Source organism: Buteo buteo, chromosome 11, assembly GCF_964188355.1.
Source record: "Buteo buteo chromosome 11, bButBut1.hap1.1, whole genome shotgun sequence".
In the NCBI taxonomy this organism is placed as follows: Eukaryota; Metazoa; Chordata; class Aves; order Accipitriformes; family Accipitridae; genus Buteo; species Buteo buteo.
Window position 1 is genome coordinate 20,928,996 of NC_134181.1, and position 18,407 is coordinate 20,947,402.

At 60.2% G+C, this 18,407-nt stretch overlaps 2 protein-coding genes across 3 annotated transcripts in view; one reads left to right on the forward strand and one right to left on the reverse strand.

Annotated features, from left to right (window-relative positions):
* Positions 1 to 10,308, forward strand: part of NECAB2 (N-terminal EF-hand calcium binding protein 2) — a 101,958-nt gene extending 91,650 nt beyond the window's left edge. For both annotated transcript variants that reach the window (XM_075039382.1, XM_075039383.1), the window contains exons 6-13: positions 4,561 to 4,697; positions 7,736 to 7,854; positions 8,037 to 8,116; positions 8,923 to 8,979; positions 9,109 to 9,221; positions 9,542 to 9,619; positions 9,993 to 10,084; positions 10,250 to 10,308. In XM_075039382.1, coding sequence (XP_074895483.1) covers positions 4,561 to 4,697; positions 7,736 to 7,854; positions 8,037 to 8,116; positions 8,923 to 8,979; positions 9,109 to 9,221; positions 9,542 to 9,619; positions 9,993 to 10,084; positions 10,250 to 10,278 — 705 coding nt within the window. In that variant the 3' untranslated portion in view covers positions 10,279 to 10,308. The remainder of the gene's footprint in view (positions 1 to 4,560; positions 4,698 to 7,735; positions 7,855 to 8,036; positions 8,117 to 8,922; positions 8,980 to 9,108; positions 9,222 to 9,541; positions 9,620 to 9,992; positions 10,085 to 10,249) is intronic.
* A 959-nt stretch (positions 10,309 to 11,267) lies between these two features.
* Positions 11,268 to 16,006, reverse strand: SLC38A8 (solute carrier family 38 member 8). The gene is made up of 10 exons (XM_075039384.1): positions 15,836 to 16,006; positions 15,118 to 15,316; positions 14,756 to 14,909; positions 14,487 to 14,591; positions 14,119 to 14,176; positions 13,742 to 13,856; positions 13,460 to 13,607; positions 13,174 to 13,373; positions 12,929 to 12,980; positions 11,268 to 11,364 (listed from the first exon to the last, which is right to left on the reverse strand). The coding sequence occupies exons 1-10, from the start codon at positions 16,004 to 16,006 to the stop codon at positions 11,268 to 11,270; spliced, it is 1,299 nt and encodes a 432-aa protein (XP_074895485.1).
* Positions 16,007 to 18,407: the final 2,401 nt, after the last annotated feature.

Genomic DNA, 18,407 nt, shown 5'->3' on the forward strand with positions numbered 1-18,407 from the left:
GGCCTGCCAAAAAGCATCACAGACACCCCAATATTCATCTGCACTGGCTGGCATAGCTCTGTACTCAACATGCCTCCATCCAACAAATCTCAGTGTAAGGAGTTAAGCTGTTTTAAATGAATGTGGGAATCACCTGTGTGATTTTTCCTAAAGCTGAACCAAGATTATAGGCTATAATTAGGTAACAAAATCCCAACATTTAACTACACATACTCTCGCAGCCTTATATTCTAGCACCCAGAGTCAGTCTGCGTGATCAGACAGCACTCGACATAGCCTGCGCCTTCATAAATACGATTTTCCAAAGGGAGCAGGCTCCCATGCTAGGGAAGGCGATGTACTCACACGAGGCGTGGGAAGGGTTGATCAGGAAATTGTTTGGTGGCATTTGCAGGAGATAGGCTATAGAGTCCTGCAGAGCAGCAGCAAAGTGGAGGTAAATAGCAGCACGTTACCCCATTTATTTGATGTACGGATTGAAATGGAAAAGCAGCGGTGCACTCTTTGCACCTCTGGGAGAGAAACTGAGTGTGGAATAAACAGCACAGAGCAGGTGTAAAATCAGTTGATGAGCTTGGAGTCTCCATGGGGGATGCGGTACATGGTTTGGACAACTATCAGAGGAGAAGAGGACAAGGCAGTGGTGTTGCGGATCTCGCTGGAAAGGGACATTAATAGGGAGTTACTGTGTCTTTACAGAGCAGTAGTGCTTGGAGCAGCAGTGGGGCTCTCAGGGCAGGGGGTTGCAGCCCCCAGCTCCAGCCAGCCCCACACTTGCAGCCAGCCCCCGCGCTCGGCAGGGCAAATCATGTCCCAGAAAACCCGTGCTCTTAATTAAAAGAATAATCCCATCGGCCACTCAAAGGAGCATGCACAGCTCTGTGTTTAGCAGTGGCAGCTCCCAGAGGCCTGCTGGTCTATACTAAATTCACAAGGAAGGACATAGCCCCCAGCCCTCGGGAACAGCCGCCCTCCGCCAAGGCAGCAATCAGATCCCCAGTGCCAGCAATCAGAGCAGGGCTGGGTGTGAGAGTTAATCAAAACCTATCTGTAATTAGAGCAGAGCCTGTTTGAGCGCCTGATTAATATATTTACGCCTTCATTACGGGCAGGCTGCTGGTTGCAGGCAGGGGTGTGCGCAGGGAGAGCAGCCATGGAGGCGGGGAACCACAAAAGAAATTGTTTCAGATCCCAAATGCAATAATATGTCTTTGCCAAGGAGATTTATTGATTTAATACACCCTCCTTAGCCAGACTGTGTGTAGTGGGAGATGTATTAAATGATAAAGTAATTGCCTGGGCAAAGGGGTGGATTTGGCCCAGTGTAGGGCCCTTTCCAGAGCGTGCCGGCAGAGGAAGAAGAAGGTTGATGTACCTTAACAGTGAATTTAATACACTGTCTATACAGACTTGTTCGGATGTGATCTCTATGTCTCTGTGTGTATGTATAATACAGTGCTTGGAAAGAATACACGTATATATATAGTATATATTGCACGTTCTGAGTGAGTTGTATTTTTCTAGGGAGAACAGAGATCGTCCAGCTATCCAGGAATATTTGTGACTAGATTTAAAATTTTTTTCCCAATCCAAATGCTCAACAAATGTTTTCACATCACTCCCTTGGCTCAATTGCTGTTTATTTGTCTTGAGGTAGTGTCTGTGCCTCCCACAGAAGGGGCCCGGTGTGATGCTCCACCAGCTGCCGCATCCATGGTCCCAGGCTGCCTGTTCATGACTCTCCCTGCCTGCCCGGGGCGAGGGAAAACTGGGCAGGACTTATCAGGAGATGTCTGAGCTCTGTATGGTGGCACTGGCGTCCTGGTCCAAATAGCCCAGCAGCAACCCCCTCCGTAGCAGGCAAGGAAGCGCAGCCAGCCCCAGCAGGCTGTGTGGTCTCATGGTACGGCGCCGGCTGCTCCACTCCCCAGTAAAATAAGGCAAAATCCCAAAGGGGAGAGCAAGGGAGACATGGATCTTTGGTTCCCCCCCGGCAAGGCAGAGGTGGTCTTGAGGCAGCCCCGACGGGGACACTGCTCCATCATACTCATTTGTATGGGTGAGTGGTGCTGCACCGGCTGTGCTTGGTTTCAGGGCGTTACAAATCTCACTATTAACAACCAGCATGTGAGGGGTTTTTCTAAGCTGGCTGACCTTGTTTTCAAACATCGCCAGGCCATGGAAGAAGGAGATAACTTGGAGGCGATCACTCAGTGTTAAGGGTTGTGTTTCTGAGGCTTTGATGATCCCTGGCCAGGGAGATCTGCCCTGCTCCTGCCCGGTCTTCTGACGCATCTCCCCGAATCATGCATGATGCCGGCTTTCCTCCCTCTGACCAGCCTGTCAGATAATGGTGGTGCCGGTGGAGCGTGCTGGACTCTGCCAGGGCTGCAGAGGGGAGCATGCTCCTGCTTGGAGAAAGGCTTAAAAGGTGGCAGGGTCCCATGTGCACTGCTGAGTGCATCCCCCAAATCCGAGGAGCACCCCGGTGCCTGACTGTCACGCAGCCCATGGAGTGCCCAGAGCCAGTCCCATCTCCGTTTGCCCAGTGTCCTGGGATGGGCTGTGCTGGTGAAAGAGCAACGCAGAACATCAGTCCCTGCCCTCCTTATGTCCCCCTCCCTGCCACCCAATGGTGCTACGGTGAGCAGCTGCAGGAGATCATGAATACTGCATGGCAGTTTGCTTCAGCATCCCTGTCCGGCAACAATCACCGCATCGTGCACTTCCCCCAGAAACACCGTGGCTGTGACAGGGAGGGGAGCAAGTTCTTTGTGTTAGAGAGAAGTCATTAACCACCACACTGGTTGGATGCTCAAGAAGCCATCAAGAAACTTATGGTCCCCTACCAAATCAGGGGTGAGAAATCAGCTCTGCGACCAGTTTCCCCAGAAGTGTTTTTCTTCAGCTCATTCTTCTTTTATGATTTAAAATAAGAGATAAAGGCCCTCCAGGTTCTTGCAGAGCTGCTCTGGTTGCCATGGAAATAACCCTCATTAATCGCTTCACCATAAAACAAGAATAATTTGCTTTGGGGAGCTTGGGGTACTTATGTGGTGCCGCTGAGTGCTCAGATAACTGATGGTGCTGGGACCACTCCAGTCTCACCCCTGAGTTTGGTCATTGCTGGTGGCATGCCGGGAGCCAGGGGCATCCATCCCCGTCTCATCACACCAAAAAGTTGTGAGTCCTGGAGGAGTCCCATGCCAAGAGGTGCCGGCACGCAGCGGTTTGCCGGGGCCACATGCTGTCCCAGCAGGCACTGATGGGTTAGAAAGAGTCTGGGGAAAAAGTGATGCTAGTGAGTTTGGGTTTAGAGGACCCTTTTTTTTCACCACAAGTGTTTTTAGCTCTGATGCTGAGTGGTTAGCTATAGCCAGACCTGGTGTGGCCAGTAGCCTGGCTGGGCTGGTCTTGGTGTGGTTGGGCTGGGGTCAGACCAGTTGGGCTGGTGTCGGACTGGTTGGAGTGGTGTTGGGCCAATGTTGTACTGGTTGGGCCAGTATTGTACTGGTTGTGCCGGTGTCCGTCCAGTTGTGCCGGTGTCTTGCCTCTGCCAGTAGCTGGCAGGAGGTGGAGGAGCAGGACCGTGCCATGGACAGGGCACAGCAAGGCTGTGCTGGGGAAGGGGCCCTGGGTGCTTTAAGCAGATCGGTTGTGCTGTTAAAACATTTTATTAAGTGTTTTCTGTCTCGGGAGGGTTTGGATTACCCTGGGAGCTTCTGTTGCTCGAACAGCTTGTCCTCCTCCACCAAAGCTCCCTGGGAGCAGCCTGCATCCTGCTGAAGGCACTCCTGCTCTGCGGGCGGTCTCCATCCTGCCTCTGGCCCCAAAAGGCCAGAGCTTTCCTTTTCTCCCTCTTCAGAATAAAAAACTCTAACACCAAAATAAGCTGAGGCTCTTGTCTCGCAGCGTGGGGTGGAAGGGAGGCTGGGTGGGGACTGCCAGAGCTTTCTGCTGCTGGCTTGAAGGCATCTTGAGCTTGCAGCTCCCCAGTGAAAGCCATGTTCATCATCCCAAACCCTTTTTACTTTAGCACTGTGTTGGCCATACTGTTGTGGACTAAGGCACTAAACTAAACTAACATGATGAAGTTCTCAGAGCAGGGATCTCCAAAGCACAGGAGGGGCCACTTCTCAAACCTGTACCCACTGGGTCTTGCCCTGCAAGGCAATAGTCAGGTAATTTAAGATCACAGTAAAGAGAGCAGCTATGGACTTTGGGTAATCGCTTCTTTACATTGCTTTATTTATTTCTAAATAAAGCAATGCTGATGTGCCTCACTGCCCACACTCCCATCACAGCCTCTCTAAGTCTGTCCTAGGAGTGATGGATGCTGGAGGGGCTATACGCTGGGCGACCCACAGAAGCTGGAGGGCTATATGCTTCCCGTGGGGTGGGAAAGCATGTGCTCATTCCTCCTGTGGCCCTCACAGTTGGGGACATGGAGGGGACCAGCTTGCGTGTGGGCTGTTGGGTGGATGCTGCACCAGGCAGGGTGCCGGCTGGCGCTGACCGCTCGGTGCTGGGTCTCACCGTGCTCGCTGTCTGCCTTGGCAGGTGTACGAGAGCGGCAGCAACGTGGACCAGTTCGTGACCCGCTTCCTGCTGAAGGAGACAGCGAACCAGACCCAGTCGCTGCTGAGCTCTGTGGAGAGTGCCGTGGATGCCATCGACGAGCAAACCAACCCCGCCAGGTCTGCCGCACCTCCTGCCCTCCTCTCCGCTTCCCGGTTGATTTTGGTGCACGGGGGGTGGAGGGAAAGGATGAGGAGGCTGCTTTTGCCAGGCAAGGGAAAATGCAGCAGATGGTGTGCGGGAGCAAAGGGGAGCCAGGCAAGTGGCTGCCTTTCTCTTTGCCTCCCTTCCCGGCTCTCTGAGAGCTCTTGGGACTTTCCTCTGCCACTCTGTCTTGCCCTGTCGCTTACTCTCCTGCAGCCCGAAGGGTCCCTCTTGACCCCTTCGCCCACAAGTGGTGCAGGAGGGGATGAAAACAAGGGCACAGCACCCTGGAGCTGGGCTGGGCAGCGCTGGGTGCATGGGGCTGCTTCTCTGAGCAAAACCACCAGTCCCATCCAGGGCAAAACACAGGCACCAGCAGTGGGGTGGCTGTCTGGGGTGTGCTGGGGACAGCCCACGGTGGGCGGCTTCCCGTGCCGGGGATGCTGTCCCTCCTGCCGGGACACCCAGCGGGTGAAATCATCCACAAAGGCAAAAGGTGCTTGTGCACTGGGGACAGGTACTGCCGTCCACGGGTCCCATGTGAGGGGACCATCCCCAGCCCAGCAGTCCAACACGTGCTACCGAGCTTGGAGAAGACGGAGGAGACAGTTTCAAGATTTCTCAAGTGCTGCCAGGGTTGAAATAGAAGGGGTACCCAGAAGCATAGCCCAAACCTCAGCAGAGCCCCCCTTGGTGTCACAGTGTCACTCACCTCCCTGGAGTACCGCCGTCACCAGCTGTAACCAGGACAGGTTGCCATGGAAACCGTTCATCAGATGCTCATGAAGCGAATCCCTCTCCTACCATACCTGCAAACCAGGAGCCCATGGGATGCTTGGGGGGGAAGCCTTGGCTTCCCCAAGCTGTGGGCAGGCAGAGGGGCCTGAGGCACATGGACCACAGAGAGTAAAAATCCCAGCTCCCACACCGCAGGGGCTGACGTCCCCAAATGCTTCACTGCAGCCAGGTCTTGGTGTTTTGGGTTTTTAACATCAGCAGCAGTTGCATCCTGAACAGGCGGCAGTGGGCTGCTCTCACAGGAGCTGTTGCTGCCTGGTACACAGTGAGACCCTGGGCAGTGCAGGTGACATCTCACCAGCTTTCCTAAGAGGAATGCTCTGGGTTTCATCAACCCACATTGCTTTCTTCTCCCCATTTTGGAAGGAAACTGCTGGCCTGTGGCAAACCTTGTACAAAATGTGGAAAAAGTAAGAGCTCCTGGGAAACAATGAGGAGGAAACAAGCCCGACATCAGATGGAGCAATTAGAGCCCATGAAAAACTTTGCTGGCTTTTATTTGCTGACGTGTGGGCCCAGTTCATAATGAGGACTATTGTAGTTGTTTTCTCATGGTGATAATAGAAAAAATAAACCAACAACCACAAAAAATTATCATCTCATGCATCCGCATGAAGACAAAGACGTGGCCTAAAAAACACCAAAATAAAGGGCTGTAAAACAAAGTGCGAGAGCAGAACATCCAAGCCTGAGACACTTCATTAAATTGTGATTAAAAAGAAATCTCTGTCTGTTCTCACCTAATTTCCTGCCTATTGACTGGGGATTATTCAGCACCAGCAGTGGGATTATTGCACAGCCTGTAGCAATGGGGATTTTCCTGCCACCTTTATCGCTGTTCTTGCTTTCTTATCTTGGGGATGTTCTTCGGGACCAGATCTGCTTCTCACGTTTCCATGTACGTGGCCAAGTCCACACTGGCTGATTTTGGAGGACAACAGCTGCCTGGACATTGCTCCCTTGGCACCAAAGGAGCCAGCTGAAACTGTCGGGTGTAGTCAGGGAGGGTAGAGAGGGCACCCGCTGCTGTGCTTCGGAGGGAGCTGGGTGCCTGAGGAGGGACAGGAGGGCAGGGACAGTGCCGGCCATTGTTGTGCCCATTGGCTCCCCAGTGCTCGGCGTGTTGCCTCCAGCCGGGATCCGCATGGCTGGCAAGAGATGCCAAGAGGAGCCAGGGCTCCCGGGCACCTCCACCAGTGGGCAGCTGGCATGGAGCTGCTCTCACTGGAAGGAAATGCTGGAAACCCTCTGAGCAGCTCAGCCTCTCCCTCTGCGGCTCAGGCTTCCCATCAGTGGAGGAGGAAGGAAAGAGAGGCTCATCCTTCCCAAAACCCATTCCCATCTCTCCGCACACTGATGGCAGCTGCAAACCCTTGTGGGGGTGACAGTTCTCAGCATCCCCTCTGACTTGCAAATGAACGAGGGCCTGGGGGGGACCACCAAGGAGCTGGGGCTGGATGGTCATTGATGTCTCAGGGGTACGTGCATGCATGAGCATGTGTGTATGCACACAAACGCACACATTCCTTTTCTCCAAGAGGTGTTGCAGGATGAGCCAGACCAAATGGGCTTTGTAGCCCCAGAGGAAGAAGCAAGGTGGAGGGGATGCTACAGTGGATGTGTCTCCATTCTCCAGGAGAACTGCGGCTGCAGCCTGTTGATGGGATGCATGGCCAGGCTGCTGGGATGCATGGCCAGGCTGCTGGGTGGGCAGGCTTCCCCTGCTCATGGGCAGCAATTTGGGCATGGGCAGCCTATGTGACAGCACCTTTTCCCACATGTTAGTTGCCAAAGCCATCCGACTGCAAAACCAGCCCCATGAAGGTGCAGCCAGCCGGCTGGGCACAGCTACTGGCACCCAATGTTGTGGGTGTCTGTCTAGGGAAGAAAAAAATCCCTGAGAGCTGCAGGAGATGCCAGAAGGGCTGCTGCGGTGTTTCATAAGCAGGAAAGTGATGGCTGCTGGGAGCAGCCCACTGATGTTGCTCTAGTTCTGACCCACTCCCCTTGCCGGGTGATGTTGAAGGATGATATGGGAGGGAAGCCTGCGCTGCTTGGGCACGGTGCAGGCACTGCTGCTTTCCAAGGGGTCTGGTGTTGGTGGCAGAGCTACCAAAAAGGCTGCTCCAATGTCGGCTCCCTGGGGCTGGCTCATGCTGTGCTGTATGTGCCCGGCTCTGCCCCCCCTGACCGTCCACGTGCTCTCTGGTTGCAGGCACTACCCCAGCAAGGCTGGCCACGGTCTGATGGACTCCTGGTACGACAGCTCTGTGCCCAGCTACTCTCCCACCAACTGGATGGTCCCCAGGGAGCATGGGAAGAGCTGCCAGACTGGTAAGCAATGGCCGCTTCCCAGCCTCACTGGCAGCCTGGAGTGGCTGGGGGCACTCGGGGAAGGGAGCTCCGGTCCCTGCGGCAGCACGGAGGCAATGCTTGACTTGCCCGGAGGGCAACAGGGCTCTTGGGGGTGTCCGCGGGTGCCTCTTGCTCCATCACTGCCTCCTGGCTCTGCGCAGGGTCCCCCGACACCAAGGCGGAGGGGCTGGAGGGGCAGATCAACAGGCTCGCCGAGCTGATCGGCAGGCTGGAGGACAAGGTAAGGGCCAGCGTTTCCATGCGTGGGGCTGCCCCTTGGGTGTCCCCGCAGACCCAGCACCTTCCTGCCCTGGTTGGGACAGAGGTGATCAAGAGGTAGCCATGCCCATCCCTGTGCTGTGGCATGCACGGGCCACGGGTGGGAGTTGGGTTGCTGGTGGTGGTGATGTTGGAGGATATTGCATCTGACGAGCTGATGGCAGCTATTGAATGTGGAACAATTAACTGAGTTTATTTAAACAAGGAAAAACATAAGGAAGAAGACAATGTCTCTTGCAGAGGCAGTCTTACTCCATCTAGGGACTTGAAGGAGAAAATGTGCAGTACAGGAAAGGTTTCTGAAATCCTCCTGGTTTGCACTTTCAGGGCAGAAGGGGACAGGGGAAAAGTGGTGCTGTACATGGCAGCAGAGAGGTGCCATGAAGGCTGAGGGCAGAAAAATGTTGATCGTGGTTGCCAGAGGAAATAAGAGTGTGCCCAGGGCTGGGAAGGTGCAAGTGGGCGCTGAGGAGGGATGGGTACCCCTGCTCATGCCACCCCAGGGACAATTCAGGGACCGTGAAAAGGTGACAGCTATTTTGGGGCTGATGCGAGGACGTGGTGTTGGGGATGTCGGCTGCACTGGGAGCACGGGAAGTTTTTGCAGAGGGTCTTGATGGGAGGACGTTAAGGTGCAAACAGCTCTTGGAGCCATCCCCTGCAGAGAAGGGGGAACAGCCCATAATGCCAAGCACAGGGACAGAAACCTGCCAGCCTGGGAGGGACACAAAGCCTCACACCCCCCCCCCCCTTTCCCCCTTTTCCCAGACTCTCTGGTTTGACCTGCACCAGCGGCTGTCGGACAGCGAGAGCACGGCTTGCACGGTGAGAGTGCCTGGCCGCCACCCATGGGGTGCTGGGGTGTCCCTGCAGCGTGGCATCGGACTTGGGGGTGGGGCGTGTCACCGTGTTTTTTGGGTCTCACATGCCGCTGTGTTTCGGGGGGCCTGGCAGTACCTCCTCCTGGTGCGGGATGAGATGACGGTGTCGCACAAGCATCTGGGCGAGTTTTGCAGCTCCCTGAAGCAGTACCTGAAGAGCGTGGCCGGGGAGCGGGACTGCTTCCAGTGGGTACCACCGGCAGACGTGCAGCGGGGGGCGGGGGGGGGCGGGGGTTGTCCAGCTGCCCTCACAGCAAGGGGCACTCCACCAAGTGAAGGGCTGAGGCAAACCAGCCAGGATTTGGGGGTGTAGTGGTGCTTGGCCTCCAAAACCCTTTTGTATGGGCTGGGGAGTGCTGGGATGGCGGGGGGCTCCCCCCACCTGGGCTGCTGGGGCTGGGGTCACCCCCTTGGTGGCCTACCCTACAGTGTCGTGTGGCTGCAGAGGCTGAGGGGGGAGGGATGCCCCACGGTTCAGGGCTCACCCCTCTCCCCGCTCCTGCCAGCGTCACCGCGGTGAAGCTGCCCGATGGGGTCACCTTCATCGTCTACGAGTTCTGGGAGACTGAGGAGGACTGGAAGAGGTAGGGGAGGGGGCGCAAAGAGCTCATTTTTGGGTGGGGTGCTCAGGCGCGGAGGGGTGCTGGAGCTGCTGAGTCCCAAGCTGCGTCCCCTGTCTGATGGCAGGGACGAGGATCCATCTGTCTGTCCTGGGGCTGTCACTGTAAAGGGGACAGGGGGCTTGGGAGGTCTCTGTGCATCTTCTGCCTGGGGATGCCTGTGGACATGGGGGACTGGGAGGTCTACGCGGTCCTGAACCATGGCAGGGTGCTTTGCCCAAGGGGAGGGTGAGCGGGATTGCTGGCACCCAGCCCCTGCCAGAGCCGCCGGGGTTGCAGGGGGCTGGGATGGTGACTTAGGGGAGGCTGTCGCCCACTCTTTCCCGCCCGGGCGCAGGCACCTGCAGAGTGCCACCTGCAAGGGCTTCCAGCACGTCAAGGTGGACACGCTGAGCCAGCCCGAGGCCGTCTCCAGCGTGGCCGTGCCAGGTAGGAGGGTGCCTGCCCCGCGGGGTGGGGGAGAAGGACCCCTGGGTGGCCAGCACCACTGCTGGGGAGCTGGGGTGGGCAGGGGGCACGGGGCAGTGTGCGCTGGGTGGGCTGGGGTGGTGCGGGGCTGGGCAGAGGTGACCCTCTTGTGCTGTTCCTCTGCAGCTGCCTGGTGCACCCTGAGCCGAGAGTGATCACTGCTGCCGGGGGCCCGCCATCATCCGTCCCCGCTGCGGGGTGGCCGTGACTCCCTGCGTGGCTGGGGCGGGTGGGAGGTGTCGGTGTGACCTGTCTGCAGTGAAGGAAACCCCTGTGTGTGTCCCCAGCACCCCATAGGATCCCCCCTGCTGGCTACCCCGTCACCTGGGTCACCTGTCCCTGCAGTGGGGTGGTCTCGGGGGGGGGGGGAGTTGGGGGGAGGTAGGGGGTGTCCCCCTGGGGTCTGCCAAAGAGCAGCTGGCAGGGTTTGGCGGGGGGGGGGATCCCCCAGGCATGGGCAGGCCGGGAGTGGGGGGGGCAGGGTGCAGGCAGCCGGGTGATGGGGAGGGGGCAAGGCAGGGGTAGGGAGCCAGTGATGAGTAACAGGGGTGGGAGTGGGAGGCTGGAGCCCCCCTGGGGTGGATAAGTTGGGGGGGTCCCTGCTAGTCCCCAGGGCCACCCAGGGAGGGGGCTGGGGGGTGAGACTGTGCCTGGAGCAGCGTGTGTGTGCCTACAGGGATGGGGACCCCTGTCCCTGAGTGAGGGGGAGTTCAGGGTGGTGGCAAAGGGAGGGTAGCCCTGCTACTGGGGTGCCTTTTAGTCTTGCGGGGTGCGGGTGGTCCCGAGGGGTTTCCTTTGCGTGTGTGTGTGTGGTGGTAGCAGGTGCCTTGCAGGTGTGGGGGTGGCTGCCCTTCCCCCCCCCCCCCTTCCTGGGGTCTGTACGTCTGTCTGTGGTCTGTCTGTGCGTGTGCAGCGCTCGCTGCCCATCCTGCCCCCACCCCGCCGTGCGTGGGGATCCCTCAGGGTGCATGGCGCAGGGCCCTCGCCGATACCCTGTCCCGTCTTTATTAGCCGCTGTACAACGGGGACGGTGATGTCAAATAAAACCGTGATGGGATCCAGCAGCGCAGCCGTGTCCAGGGTGGCTGTCCAGGGTGGGGGCGGTCATGGTGGGGGGGGGCACAATAGCGGGGTCCGCTGCCCCTCAGTGCAGCAGCCCCAGCACGGCCAGGGCAGCGCTCTGCCCGCAGACGAAGGTGCCGCAGAGCACGGAGAGGACACCCCAGGCGATGAAAGCAGCCCTGCGGGGACACGAGCAGGGGGCCGGTGGGACAGAACCAACCCCCAGTAACATGCCACCCCCTGGCCCCCGGCCCCCCGCGTGTGGGGCCCTCTGTGGGCGCTCAGCCTTCTCTGCTACGCTCCTCTGCATCGCTCCCGGCGGATGGCCAAAGACCCCGGCAGCCCCTCCGGCTCATCCCCCGTGCCCACTGCAATGATACACGAAATCTGGTCAAAAGCCTGGCAGCCGCCACCACGAGACCAACCCCGGTTCTGCTTGTGCCCGGCAGCCCCGCCGAGGGGGCGCAGATCCACATCAGCCCCCCGTGCTCAGGCACGGCCGCTCCCCCACACCCCCAGTGCTCACCCTACCGCCGCATGCCCCCACCCCCGCCCCCTCCCCGGCTCCATCCCCAGTCCCGTGACCTGTGGGTCGGCACCTCCCTGTCCCCCTCTCGCCGGGCACACAGCCCCCCTTCTCAGCCGGACGCCGAGCCCCCAGGACGTGGCACTCACCCCCAAACCTCCGTGCTGCTCTGTCGTGGGGTTGTCGGCACCGTGCACCTTCCCGAACTGCCCCAGGCGGGCTGGGACTGTCCCCATCGCTCCGGCTCATGTTGTCCCCTCCTCGTGACAGCACTCCCGGGCTCACGCCCTGGCGGGTTTCCCCGAGGCACCTCTCCAAGTCCTTGTCGCCCACCTGGGTGCCCCTGCTTACCTCCTGCCTTGCCCCCCCAGCACTTCAGCATCCCCAGGGGCACCCTCGCCCCTGCCCAGACAGCCTTGCCCTCACCCCCATCCCAAGACACCCTCTTGGCTGAGACCCCAAGGTCCGGGGGTGCTCCCTCCAGCTGCCATGGGGGACAGGACCCCCTCACATCACCTCCATCCTCACTCAGACTCTGCTGCTCCCCCACGGGCACCGCAGACACGCTTTGGCACACGCTTACCCCAAAACTTGCCAGCACTGTGCCAGGTCCACCCGACACGGGCCGCTGCTGTGCCCCAGCCTCTCCAGCCAGGAGTGGTGATGGGGACGCACCACCCAGGCACAGCAGACACTGAACACCTGACGACTGCCTGCCTTGGGGCACCGTGCCCCTCTGACCCCCACCCGAGCCCCCTCCGGATTCCCCAGTGCTCCCAAACCCCACGGCTCTCCTTCCTCTACAGCTGCTCTGTGTTGCAAGGGGTCTGGTACCTGGGCACCTCCCTGATGCCTGGGCACACCCCCAATACCTGGGCACAACCCCATTGCCTGGGCACACACCTGGTACCCAGGCACATCCCCAATGTTTGGGCACCTCCCCAATGCCTGACCACATCCCTGATATCTCCAATGTCAGGGCACATCCCTCCATACCCACCCTTCAGCCCCACCGCAGACCTCACATCCCGCAGCAAGTGCTCCTGCTTTCAGTGCTTACAGGTGCCCCAAATCCCCCTCCTCGTGGGGCTCCCACCTTGGCCAGGGTGACCCCCAGGGACCCTGCCCGAGCCATGGGTCATGGGATGCTGTACCCTGCCCCTGCCCGTGCCCGTACCCCTGCCCCTGCCCGCACCGCCGAGCCCACAGACACTCACTTTTTGCGTGGTCTGAGGGTGCGGGTCCCAGTCATGCACACCAGGCACAGCCCTGCCGCCAACGCAGAGGCTCAGCCCCGCTGTCATGGCACCCTTTGCCCAGACCCCACCGTGGCATCCCCCACAAGCAGTCCCCTGCACCCCCAAAATGGGGCCAGGATGAGCCACCCACCACCACAGCCCCACCGCAGCGACCCTCTTGGCACCAGTGACCCCCTCCCCTCCCTCCCACCGCTCACTCTTGCCTGGGAAAATGAAGATGAAGAAGGCGCTGATGCCCCCAATGAGCTCAATGACCTTGCCAATGTCCGGGACGAACAGGGCGATGGCGAGTGTGGCGGCCATCCAGGCGACTGTCAGTGCCACCCGGTTCCGCCGCTCGTGCGCCTCGGGTACCGCCGCGGCCCCGCGCTTGGGCGTTGACCACACATCTCGCACCACCGACCTGGGGAGGGTGTCGGGGGGGCTGACGGCACCCGGCAGAGCCACACGGGCCGGGGGGAACAACCTGGCTCGCCACCACCCCCTCACCTGCCCAGCAGCACCACGATGGGGTAGATGGTGACGATGGAGACGCCGAAGAGCAGGCGGGCGACGATGACGATCGGGTCATTCCCTGGGTAGGACATCAGGATGTCGGACGCCACGGCCTCGCCGAAGGTCAGGTAGCCGTAGAGCCCTGCCGATGGGGAGGTGGGGGTGGGCGGCCGTGCCGCTGAGAAGGACAGAGGAGCCCCAAGGAGGATGGATGAGCCTGGGGCCGGGGAACCCCTGGGGCAAGGAGGGGGTGAAGGGCTCCGGTGCTGGGGTTACCGGTGAGGGAGTAGATGAGCAGGCAGATGAGCATGGAGAGCACAGAGACGGTGACCCAGTGGGAGAAGCTCTGGTTGCGCATGCTGCTGTAGATGGCCACGCAAGCCTCGTGGCACTGCAAGGCAGGGGGGGATGGTGCTGGGGCCCCATGCAGGGACAACCCCCACCCCCAGTGACTTCCCTCCCACCCGTGGGTGCCCTGTCCCACTCCCCCCCATCCCCAGGGGCTTGTGTCCTGCCCCGCAGCCACCACTGGTGACAGCCATGGGTCCCCTTCCCTGCACCCCCCCCCGAAGGGATGGTGTCCCCACGGTCCGGGACGCTGCGGGAGGCTGCCAGCACTGCCCCGGCAGCCGGGGACTGTGGGGATGACCTACCTGGAAGCCAAAGCAGATGGTGGGGATGACGCTGAAGATGGAGGCCCAGGAGGAGGCCCTGTGGCATGGGGGGGGGAGGAAGTGCAGAGCAAGGGGTGTGAGGCCCCCAGACGCAGAGGGGACCTTGGTGGCGTAAGCTGTGAAGCCTGCAGGAACCTTCTGCCCGGTGATTTTGGGAGATGGGAGGATTGCTGGGGTGAAAGCTGGGGCTGGGGGCTGCCACCCACCCACCACCCTGCCAGTGCTGTCCCCAGCTCACCCCCCGCCCCCCCATGGCCACTCCCTGCATGGCCTCCAGCCTTGCCCCATGCCACTGCTGATGCCACAGAAGATGGGGTGGAAGGGACGCGGGGCTGACCCCCCCCTACCTGGAGGGCTGGGGGGGCTCGGACGAGCTCAGGCTCTCTGCCTGCAGGTAGTATTTCAGGATGATGACCAGGGTGAGATAGCAGGCGGCCAGCGTGCCCAGGATGCTGCCAGGGTATGGGAGAGCGTCAGCATGCAGACCCCTGGCAGCTGGGGGGGAGTGGGGGTGGGTGGGAGGGGTGTCCTGTGGCCCCACAGGGACCCGGGAGGAGGTGGCCGGGGGTATAGGGTGCCCAGGGGTGGGCCACCACAAGGGTGGCCCAGGTGGTACCTGGAGTACTTCTGGAAGCCTATCTCCCTGGGGACGGAGAGCGGGAAGATGACGAGGATGCAGAGAGCCGAGAGGGTGAAGCGCTGGTCCACGTACCAGGGGGGCGGCGGGGGGGCCCCGCTCAGCGTTCCATTGGGGTACAAGGAGTCGCACACTGCAGGGGGCAGTGGGGGGGGTCAGCAGCACCTCGAAAGGTAGCCCAAGGGGGTTGGGAGCATCACATCATGCCAGGGCCAGGGAGTCCCACATCCTTGGGGGGTCCCAAGAAAACCCCGGGGCTGCCCCCAGCCCACATGGGACCACCTGCCCCTCACTCCTGGGAGCCACCGGCCCCGAGCGTGGTACGGGGGGAAACAACTCACATTTCTCCAGCTGGTCACCCACCACCCTGAGGAGGGCCACGGAGATCATGAAGAGGTTGAGGAGGAAGCAGACCTCGCAGAGCTTCCCCGCTGCTGCCCCGCACACCGCCCGGACGACCCCCTGGTAGGTGGGCTGGGCGCTGAGGGCTGCGGCATAGCCCAGCACCGCCAACCCGCTCACCAGGAAGACCAGCGAGCCCTGTGGGGACAGGACCCGGGAAGAAACACCACAGGGACCCTCCATCACCCCCCAGAGCCGGGGGGGGACCCAGAAGGGCCATGGCCAGGGACCGGGTCGCCAGCCAGGTCACCTTGTGGCCCCGGGTAACACGAGCTAGCAAAAGGATGGAGAAACAGCCCTGTGTGATACTTTGGGTTTAGATTTGAGGGTTTGGGGGCATATAGGGGACCAGCCACCAATTTTATTTTAGGTTGAGCTAAAAGCCAGCTAGAAGCGTGGCTTCAGAGGCAAAGAGCATCTCTAAGGCGGCAGCGGCTTTTGCACCCCTGTTCTCCCTTTCAGCCCGGATCGGGACGCAGGTACAAAGGGCAGGGTGCCCCCGCCAGCCCCCCCAAAAGCCGGGGCAGGTGAACCCCGCCTTCCCCTCGCCCCTTTTCCCCAGGCCGGCAGGTACCTCGGCTCCCTTTGGGGATGCCGCTGCCCTCAGCCCCTCGCCCCCGTCCCCCCCACCCCGGCTCGCCCCCCCCCCCGCCTTACCAGCTCCACCAGGAGGGCGGGGGCGGCCCCGCCGGCCCTGCCGAAGGCCCAGGGGAAGCTCAGCAGCCCCGCGCCCAGCGCCGACTTCAGCATGATGAAAACGGCGCCGGCGGAGGAGAGCCCGGCGCTGCCCGGCAGCAGGGGCCGGCCCTCGCCCGCCGCCCGCTCCATCCTGGCGCCTCCTCGGCAGGGCTCTGGGCCGGGGCGGGCAGGGGGAGAGCAACCCCCCCTCGCCCCCCCCTCCCCTCCGCCGGGCCCCGCGGAGGCGGGCGCGGGTGAGCGCGGGGGCTCCGCGGACCCCCCACCCCCCGCACCAGCGGGGAGGGGGCAGCGGGGGACGGGGCAGGAGCCGGCCGTGGGAAACCCCACCCGAGCTCACCCAAGGAAAGCCCCGTCCTGATCGCACCCCGGCTCGGGTGCAGGGGGAGCGGGCATCGCCCCAAAGCTCCCGTGGAGAGCGGGGGTCCGCGGTTCACGCCTCGCCCTGGCTCGGGACCGGCGGTCCGCGTCCCGCTCTCTGCGGGTATCCCCGAGCCTCCAAGAGCTAGTACAGACCCCAGGAACACCAGCAGCCCCAGCAGCTCCCAGCACGGGGCTTGGGCTGGGCAGGCTGGGGACTCCCTGTCCCAGCTGCATTCACCCCACCCATGAAATTCCCACCATGAGGCACTTTGGAACATCCCGGGGCAGGGAGGGCGAGGGAAGGGGGCTGCAGCGAGAGCCCTTCAGACCGTTTGGCTGGCTGATGCTTCTCCGCTCCTTGGGCGCGGGATGAGGCCAGCACCCCTCGGTGTCTCCACAGCAGCTAAAAAGCCCACCGGGCACTTGGGAGACCTTAGTGAGGAGCCACCCCATCCCATCCCCTGCTCCATGCAGGGAAAGGGGGTGCCGGGATAACAGGATGGGGTGACTGGTGCTGCAGGGGACCCAGACGGAAGAGGCTGCACCCCACGGGGACGAGGGGCCCATCCCCTACACAGGGGGACAGGCAGCAGCTCTGCGCCGCTCCCAGCACATGCCACTGCCCCAGGGCTCAGTGCGCAGGCCCCTGATGCTGGCTGACAGCCCCTAATGCATTTTTGATTTCCCACATATGTGCCCTTCTGATCTCGGTAAGACGGATAAAGAGACTTTAATCAGCTGCTAGGAGGAATTATGGATGGCTAATTGTGCCTGCCACCTCCATTACATCTCTGCCGCCTACGGGGCTTATAACCATTTAGAAGGGCCCTTCCAGGCCTTCATTAGCTGCACACCAAAGGCTTCGGAAATAATTGGCCTCTACGATTTAGAAATTGGCCACTGGGCTGTAAAATACCAGCCACTGGGAAAGGCTCTTAATTCGGACTGGCGCTTTGATACAGCTTGACTCTGGTTTCGAGGCTGTAATGGAGCTATAATCTCTCATTAGTGCTGTGATGAGCGGAGCAAGCCTCCTCATTAGCACCGAGCGGAGCAGCGGCACCAAAGCTTTCCAAGCTCCCTCTGAGGGGAGCGCCTCGAATTAAAGGGATGCAGCCCACCTCCCACACTGGCACAGCAGCTCCAGGCAGTTTCTCTGCTCAGGGACTCTGGGCTCCCTTGCTTCGATTTTGTCACCCATTCTCCCATTTACCAGGGTGCTCCAGCCCCTGGGCTATGAGCTGTGACCCAAGGGTCACTGTGGGTTGGCAGCTTTACCCACTGCTGCGTCCCCTTGGCAGGTGCCCTCCTCCCTTCCCTTTGATGGAAAAAGGGCTGTTGATATATTTTCCATGTTATTACTCTGAAGACAGTCAAAGGTACAAAAGTGCAGACAGTCCTTGTTTTGGACAAATGAAAACAGTGACTACAATTACGCTTTGTTACTTGCATTTCCTTCTGAGGTCTCGCCCTTCAGATTTTACACCTTTACTGGCAGCTCTTTCGCAACCAGTATGACTTGCAGAGCTCTTGCCGGTTGGTCCTACGAGAGGCCCCAATGCCATGGGTCAGATGGAGAAAATCCCCTCTGTCAGCATGGGTCCGTGGTCAGAAAGGGAGGAGCAATGGGCTCCAGCCCCATTGGGATGGCACAAGCAGCCCAACCTCAGGGCAATCTCCTCAGCCCCAACAAGTTTCCGCTAACGGCTCCAAAGTGAAAGCTTGATGCCTTCTCTGGCATGGCAACAGGATGTCGCCTCTTCCAGTGCATCCTCATCTTCAGAAGGGAAGAGGCAGGCTGGGGAAAGCCAACCACTCTCCAGGTTAGGGAAAATGGGTTTTCACAATCCTTTTTGCGGGACACTGGTGCACTGTGAAACCCTATCCATGGCCATCTCCTGGAAGGTTTGCCCCAGGCCACATGTTCTCTCCTGCAGTGCCCTTCCCAAAGCCCACCACCACCATCCATCATTGTAAGCACCAAACAGGGTAGGTACAGTCAGACCGCCCAGCGGGGCTGTCCCAGGCACCTTCTCCCTCTCCAGCTGTACCCAGGGCTGTGCAGGAGCCGATGAGCTGCCCAAGAGCTCACCCAGGACCATCCACCGGTACAAACCACTTCCCTGCCCAGGCACTGCTTCTGTTCACCAACAGAGGTAGCCGTCACCTC

Coding starts and splice junctions, on each gene's coding strand:
- SLC38A8 (XM_075039384.1), bottom strand. CDS start 16,006: ATGGAGCGGGCGGCGGGCGAGGGCCGGCCCCTGCTGCCGGGCAGCGCC. Junction 15,317..15,835: donor CCGCCCTCCTGGTGGAGCTG/GTAAGGCGGGGG, acceptor CTGTCCCCACAG/GGCTCGCTGGTCTTCCTGGT. Junction 14,592..14,755: donor GGCTTCCAGAAGTACTCCAG/GTACCACCTGGG, acceptor ATACCCTGGCAG/CATCCTGGGCACGCTGGCCG.